The following is an 8,459-nucleotide window of genomic DNA, read 5'->3' as shown; positions in this document are numbered from 1 at the left end:
AAAAAATTTGGAGTGCAACAACCTCCATACCTTAAGAAATTTTGTCCCTGCAATTAGGGAAGGACTGAAACAAAAGAACAATCCAATAGAGGCGGAAACACAAACTTTGACTTAGTACACTTGGGTTATATTCTCGAAATAAAATCAAAGTAGTAATAGAAGCTATTCAATCTTGGTGGCAAGACATCACCACCAATCCAAAAGCTAGACTCACACTCAAGATAAATTCTCAAATTCAAGCTTAGAACCTCGGTGCCGCAAAGACACCCAAACAAGAAGAAGCACAGGAAACAAATGATAATTTATCAGTACACTCATCAAAATCCAAGAGACAAGGAACAGCACAACCATTTTACTCCTCTAATGGCAACACCACACAAATTCCAATGTCGAAGGGAAAGGAAACCACTATAAAACAATATCCGGGGCAACACTTACGAAAGAAAAGACACACCATACTCGCTGCCCGAAACATAAATCGATACAACAACCGCAATCGCATTATATTTTCCCAAAATAAACGTACCAATATATATATATATATACAATAAGCAATTCAACCCAAGTTCCCATGCAACCCCATTATAAAAGATAGAACAATGAACGGTCGCAATTTTTTTTTTTAATTTTTTAATTTTTTTGTAATCAAAATTCTTTTTTTGGGTGGATAAGTCATAAAATAAAAGACAAAAAACTTACACCACTACAAGGGGCATACCCCAGGCCCTAGCCAAAGCGCTATACATGAAGCAATGAAGCAAAGGAAAAAAAACCCAACGGATATGCCATTGTAAAGACTAGCCAAAACTATAGAAAACACAAAAAAGAAAAAAAAAACTATGTACAACCAAATAAAAAAAACCAAAGAAGGAACATATTTGCCATTTTAAACCAAAAAGATATGTTCATGTGCCGCATACAATTTGAATGAAGAGCATGAACACACCCAGACAGCTAAAATCTACAAAATCACAGAACGCAACCAAAAACAACTATATCTTCCCATGCACATCCCACACGGGTGGGCCAAAAACAAACTAAAAAATAAATACCCAACATCAAAGTATCTAATAAGTACCAAAGTAAGTACTAAACCCAGTGATGTAAAAAGCAAATAAAAGAAGATTTCTTCACACAAAGGTGCCTCTAGCAGCCATTTGTACGAAAACAGCCTGCTTCAGAACAAGGATCCAGAACTGTTTACCAAAACAATCAACAGCCACCCAGGAGTGTATATTGCTGCCTTCCCCATGCATCTCAAACATTATAGTAAACCCTGTCACCAGCAACGACCAAGACATGATTAGTCTATCAACCATCAAGTACCATTGAATTTTCAAACTCAACTTACAATGTAAATCACTTATATAAATGCTCACTACACTCAACCCACAGTAATTTATGCTCACATCACTCGAAAATTACAAGATATATAAAACAAAAAAATTAGTATCTCTCAATATGGCTAGTGGTTATGGGTTAGGGACTTTTTGTTCCTCACACTATACTCAACCCTCATATAGATGCACTCATACACACAGTCTGCTTCACTGCAATCCAAGCACCTATCACAGAAACAAACCATTAGGAAACAAACAAACAAATGCAAGCTTAGTAATAACAGCACCTAATGATTTCCCTTTCACAGATTTGGCAATAATCTGGATCAGATCATTTCATTGAGTGGATGGCCAATCAACATGTATTTTGCCCTTTATGCAAGTCCACACTCTTTCAGAGAAGGGACATGAAAAGAAGAGGTGGTTATGATCTTCACATGAATGGTGGCAGAAAGCACACTCAGCAGATTAAGACACACCAAAAATTTGCAATCTATCACCAGTGTTCAATCTGCCAAGAATGGCCATCCAAACCACAAAGCTAGCTTTAGGGATATTATGAGGTCCCCAAATAATTCTAGACCAATCTACTCTATCAAAATGGTGTCTTAAGGAGTTCCAAGTGGACTGAATGGTGAATTGTCCATTAGCAGCAGGACACCAATCAACAGCATCAGACTCACCAGTAGGGAGAAAAGTGGAAGGGGTACCATTGATGAGGTCCATAATCTCCCATGAAGAGGGGAAAGGCCATCTCCAAGTAGTGCCCTCCACAATCTCACTAACCTTAGCATTGATACCGAGTGCAGAATCATAAGCAATTCTATCCCCAAATTTATCCCTCAAAGACCCCATACGGTGCCAGTTATCAAACCAAAGGAATATCCTAGAGCCATCACCCACTCTGTGTTTGATTAAAGGGTATATAATAGGTCTCAGAGGGAGAATTTTCCTCCAAACCCATGAGGGGTCATTTGGTATCCTAACTTTCCAAAAACTTATACCTTTAAGAATATAAGCCTTAACCCAAGGACACCACATAGATTGAGCACTCCCTGAGAAAAGGAACTAGACATGCTTAGCAATAGCAGCCTTATTCCACACAGTGAGGGATTTAAACCCCAAACCCCCTTCACTTTTAGGAGAGCAAATCCTATCCCAAGAGACCTTAGCCCCATACTTCTTCAGCTTGCAACCAAACCAGAAGAAAGCTCTAAATAGACTCTCAATGGACTTGATTACTTTCTTGGGAAGAATAAAAAGAGTGGTCCAGTACACTTGAGTAGAGAATAACCAGATTGGATCAGTTGAGCTCTGCCAGCATAAGTGAGACACTTGTTTGTCCAGCTCTTAATTCTCTTAGTTATTCTCTCTACAAGCTTATCACAGTCAGTGGCCTTAAGCTTAGTGGAAACTAAGGGAACCCCTAAGTATCTCAAAGGCAAGGTGCCTTCATTGAACTCACAAACCTGAAGGATCTCATCTCTCAGATTCCTATCATATCCAGAAAAGAAAATATGACTCTTGTTAGGGCTAGGAGACAACCTAGACAAGACTTTAAATTCTACCAACCCATCTCTAATGGACTGAACAGTGAACACATCACCCTTACAGAAGATCATCTAATCATCTGTAAAGCATAAGATAACCATCTTTGTTTTATCACATCTCCAATGGAATTTGAAGTCGGGATAAGAAGCCTTCTCAGCTAAGATTCTAGATAACACTTCCATGACAATAACAAAAAGATATGGGGACATAGGGTCGCCTTGCCTCAACTCTCTCTCCCCCCTAAAATAACCATGCAGACTCCCATTTATGCAAATAGAAAAAGAGGGGCTAGTCTGTAGATGTCCCCGAATGTCCCGGGAGGGAAATCCCCCTGTTTTGTTCATATGGGCTCACTACAATTCAGGACTCAAATGTCACAGTCCTGTATCTAATCTTGCAGAGTGCAATGCAAGACCGATGAATCATCAAAGAGTCCAAATCCGGCAAATCATTTTTGAAAACAGATTTTTTGAAAGAAGTGCCAAACATGGACTGCTTTACCAGATATAGAGTCGCCACCTAAATATTTTTTATGGGGGAATTTAGGAAACCTTGACTCGTTTGCCTAAGGCCATGTGTCCGTCATCACCAAAGTTGCCTCGGCTCAGGAACTTGGGTACGATTTGGGAAGGTCATTTCGTGAGCACCCCCGCTCGCCTGATCAAAGATTGGCCTCTACTAACCATGATATCTAGTTTTAAAAATATTATGCGTTCTTATTCCGGTTATTAGCCTGGATTTACTACGTGATGCGCACAGCATACAAGTATAGACTGGATCGCCTGAATTGGAACAAAACATTTCATGTTTGGTTTTTTGAAAGTGGTTTGCTACTCGCAAGTAGGCTTAAAATGCAGATTTTGCCACCCTCGGGTGGGTTTAGAAAAGATGGATTTGCCACTATCTAGTGGGCTTAAAACTCACGGTCAATGCATTATTCTAATTCAGATAATCCAACCTTCACCCATAGGCATTCAGACAGTTATATCACATAAGTAGTTAGCCTCATGGTAAGCATGCTATCATGGCATTCACTCACACGCATGCAAGGATGCTAAAGCATAAAACTTACCGAGTACTCCAAGCCAAAACAAAAGCTATGTTAGAAATCCATGCATGATCCTAGCTATACAGAAATGCCTAATGCAACACATGCAAAATGAAACTAAAATAGGCTCGGCTATTCTATAGATGGCATGTGAAATGCTACAACTAACACATATTCAACTTGGAATTGAAATACGATGCAGTTAGTATGATGCGCTGAGCCTGGTGCATGCAAGACAGATGAATGGATGCAAACATGCGAGCATAAGTATGCTAATTGAAACATGCCCTAATCTAACCATCATAAGTTGGTAAATAAAAGGGAGAAAGAAGTGGGGTTGGAAGACATACAACACACTCACACACACTTATTACAATTGCCCTCGCTCAGAGGGTCCGAATAAATAATACAGTCCGAATAAATAATTACAGTCCGAATGAATGATTAAATATTACAAAACCCTAATTAATTAACAAATTAACTAGGACAACAAATAAACTAGCATACAAATTCATGGACCGCCTCAGCTCTATTTCGAATGATGAAAGATGCATGCTCGAGTCGCCTCGTTAGGAAATTCCATCGCGATGTCTCGTCTCGCCTTTGTTTGCAACTGATTTTAGAAATTTGCACAAGGCTCCAAGAGGCTGAAACTCCACCCTGGGAAGGTTGCTGACCAGCTATTGGCTTGGGAAACATCTGCCGACCACCCTTTGTGGTGGATACCAAAAAAGGTGGTCGGCCTGCCAGAAAACCTGGTCGGCCGACCACTTTCTGCCCCTGGATCCTGGTTTTCTGCAACACAAAGCAAGAGAGAGACATGGCAAGGTATTTTTAACAAATGTGCGCATGACCACACTCCCCGTCCTTGCACAAGCTCAAGGGAGTGTAGACCTCGATCCTCGTGCCACCAATCACGCATCTCGATGCATGATGGCCGAGGAGTCGAATTGCACGACTCGATGTGAAATGAATGCACATATAAACACAACAAGGCCTAGACTCCATCATGGTTAATCCGAAGTGTCGGCAACCGGGAATTGAGACACGTTTCGTCACTTAGAGTACAGAACGTCCCTCGTTTTCCGTGCTTGGGCTAACTCCTATCCCAAACACGATGCAAATGAGATGGCATACACAATGCGACCTACATGTAACCTAGCATATGCAATGCTATGGACTAAGATGGCATACACAATGCACGTGATGTAACATGGCATACACAATGGTCTAGCATGCAACCTAGCATACGTAAAGGCTATGGACTAAAATGGCATACACAATGCACGATGGACTTACACCAACATGAGTGGACCTCAGCCACACTCACATCAGTGGCCATTAGATGAAAATGAGACAATCGAAATGCGTGCACACATACACGAATACCAAGGACCGAACCTAAGGCATCAAAGTCCACTCTACCAAAGTATGGCAAGGGATGAAAGATGGCATACAAACATGCAATTTCCAGCACTGAAATATGATGCGCAATGGTCCCGAATCATGGAAATATGGCACCCAATGCATGAAAGAGGCCTCGAAACTCAAAACTAGGCAAATGCATTGAACTATAATCATGCAAAGCAAGCATTATTTGATCATGAAGTACAAAAACACAGCCAAGGCAGTCCCAAAATATGCACAATATTAGTTCAAAGCATGGCCAAAGAGTGCTAACATGAAGGGCTAAAACAACATGCAACTTAGGCTAGTAAGCATGGTTTACACTACATGTATATGAAGCACAAGAGAGGTCACCACACCAGATAAAAACAGTAACATGGCATGTCAAATAAACCCCAAAAACCCACTGAAATGAGGTCCATGCATGCAAGAATAGTGTGTTCCTTTGAAAGGCCACAAGAGGGGTTACTCTACACATGCATCAAGGACACTTAGCATAGTGAAACCAACTCTGAAAATGAGTTATGGGGGTCCTAAAACCCACTGAAAAATGCGGGAAATGAAGCTTGGAAGCTTGCAAATAGGGGGTCCTTTGGAAGGCCAAAAAGGCCAACAAACAAGACAAGGAGAGAGGGGGTCACCCCCCTCTGATTTTAGCTCTCAAAAACACATATAAGCCATCAAAAATCCACTGGATTTCAGTGGCTAAGAGGCCAAACCAAGGCCAATGCGAATGCTCTAATGCATAGCCCTAATCATGAGGAAATGAAGCATGCAAAGGGGAAGATGACCCCAAATAGAAAAATGCCTAATCAAACTTCAAGAGGGGCTCAAAATAAGACTTTTTTTAGTTCATTGCAAATCTCGAAAATGCTTGCAAGTAAGGCTAAGATATCATGCAAAGTAAGCCTTAAAAGAGAGATGAAGCATACAAGGAGGTAGGTGACCTCAAAAAGAAAAGTGTCCTTAATAAAACTTCAAGAGGAGCTCAAAATAACACACTTTATAGTTTATGTTGAAGTCCAAAAATGCTAGCAAATAGGGCTAAAGTACATAGCAAAATAATGCAAAAAAAGAGGAAATTGAGACTTACCCTTGTAGCACAGCAATGTAGCAACTTCTGGACCAAGTTGGTGAACCTTCAACCTCTGCAAATCAGTCCCAAGGTGCTGGAATGGATGGTGGAGGTGGTAGGCTATGAGGTGTAGTGTAAATGACCAAGAACAAGGGTGTTTGGAGGCTTGAAGTAGACAGATGGAGGGGAAATGGGTGTATGCCTCAGCCAAGATTGTTCAACCCTTGCAAAATGATAGGGAGGCCTCTCTTATAGAAAAGGAAAGCCATGGCTTCTTGGAGAAGCCTCAAGAGGGGGTCAAAGCTTCTAAAAGAAGCTTGATCAAAAGGGTCAAGCTTCCTCAAGAAGCTTGACAAAAGGGGCAAACTTCTCCTAGAAGCTAAGCAAAGGGGTCAAAACCACCTTAAGAAGACCAAACAAAGGGCTAAAATCTCGGACAGTGGGTCAAGTGCTACACAGCTGGCACAACTGTATTGCACTCAGGAAGGCCAAAAAGTAGAAGGCTGGCCGACCAGCCAAGGTGGTCGGCCGACCACTTCCCCTGGTCGGCCGACCAGGGGTCAAAAGGATCAAGTTGAAATGCTGGTCGGCCATACCAGAAAGGTGGCCTCCCAGATGAGTAGAATACAGCTGTATGGTGGGAGACCAGAAAATGTGACCCAGGAAAGAGAAAAACCAGCTTTCTAGCAAGGTGCAAAAGGGTCAAGAAGAAAAGCTAGTCGGCCTACCCATATTGGTGGCCTCCCAAGTGAGTACAACACAAAGGTGGTATGGGAGACCAGAAATTAAGGTCCAAAAGTGAGAAAAACCAGCTTTCTGTCAAGAAAACCGGCTGGAGGAGAGAGAAAATAATTTTCAAAAGAATTGCTGGTCTCCCACCATCCTACCACCTTCCAAACAATGAAAACTAGCATATCACCCGTGCTATGCACGGATTATATTTATAATTATCTATATATGTGAATTGTGATTTTTAAATGTTTTTATTTCTTTTTTTTTAAATGTCTTCTTTTTTTTTTTTCCTTTTTTATATTATATTAAAGTTTAATATTTTGATAATAATTATATGTGTTGGACTTTTTAAGGAATTAAATGTCTTTTTTTTTTATTATATTATATTAAAGTTTAATATTTTGTTAATAATCATGTGTTGAACTTTTCAAGAATTTTTTTTTTATACTTGTTCTTAATGCATTAAAGTGTTATTATGAGGGATAATAATCATATGTGTTGGGACTTTTCAAGGAATTCATATGTGTTGGATTTCAAAGAATTTTTTTTATACTTGTTCTTAATGCATTAAAGTATTATTATGAGGGTAAGACTTGGGAGTTGGGAGAAGTTAATAAATGCTAAGATTTTTTTTTTTTAAATCAAAAAATCAAGAAATTTAGATTGGGAGATTGGAGCTTCCACAAGACTTGGGATTAAAAACCCCCTTTTGCTTAATATATAGTATAGATAGGGTCCATGCCAAAAATGAGCCCTAACCGATGCAAAACGAGGGTTCGGGGGCCAAAATACGCGGCCCAAGGCCCCGAAAACAGGCTGTTAGGCACCGGAGGTGGCGTGCGACCATGAAGGTGGTCTCTCGGGCCACAGTGTTCCTCTAGGGAGAGGAAACAAGATGTGTGCCAAAAACCAGAGCAAACGGAGATAGTTAAGCGGTCCCGAACCAAGGCACACGGCCGACGGCTCCGAAAACCGGTAACTGGTCTCCAAACAAGAAAAATGGCCTACAACCACGAAACGTAGCCTACGGCCACTGAGAGATGGTCTACGAGACCTCTCCCTCCCTTCGGGAAGAGAAAACAGGACCTGGTTCGCAAACCGAGGCAAAGCGAAAAAGTGCCCCGAAGTCCGGAGGCAAGGCTCTCAGCCGAGACTCCGCAACCTCAGATGAGCACAATATGCATCATCACCGAGCGCTCAACTGGTGACGTCTGAGTCTTAAGGCTGGTCAAAATGAGGTGTCTACATAGTCATGCAAGCTTTTACCTAGTGTATAATGTTATGGGGAAACCCCATCGCTGTTAAG

The 8,459-nt window shown here is 41.1% G+C and overlaps 1 protein-coding gene across 1 annotated transcript; it reads right to left on the bottom strand.

Moving 5' to 3' along the window:
• Nucleotides 1-1,515: 1,515 nt before the first annotated feature.
• On the bottom strand, nt 1,516-2,195 carry LOC145803423 (uncharacterized). The gene is made up of 2 exons (XM_082896693.1): nt 1,820-2,195; nt 1,516-1,565 (listed from the first exon to the last, which is right to left on the bottom strand). The coding sequence occupies exons 1-2, from the start codon at nt 2,193-2,195 to the stop codon at nt 1,516-1,518; spliced, it is 426 nt and encodes a 141-aa protein (XP_082752819.1).
• Between the last annotated feature and the right edge of the window lie 6,264 nt (nt 2,196-8,459).

The sequence above is a fragment of the Camellia sinensis genome, chromosome 12 (assembly GCF_055761805.1).
Source record: "Camellia sinensis isolate YWXY chromosome 12, ASM5576180v1, whole genome shotgun sequence".
Classification (NCBI taxonomy): domain Eukaryota; kingdom Viridiplantae; phylum Streptophyta; class Magnoliopsida; order Ericales; family Theaceae; genus Camellia; species Camellia sinensis.
The sequence above is the reverse complement of the archived record's forward strand: the minus strand, read 5'-3'. Positions and strand labels throughout refer to the sequence as shown.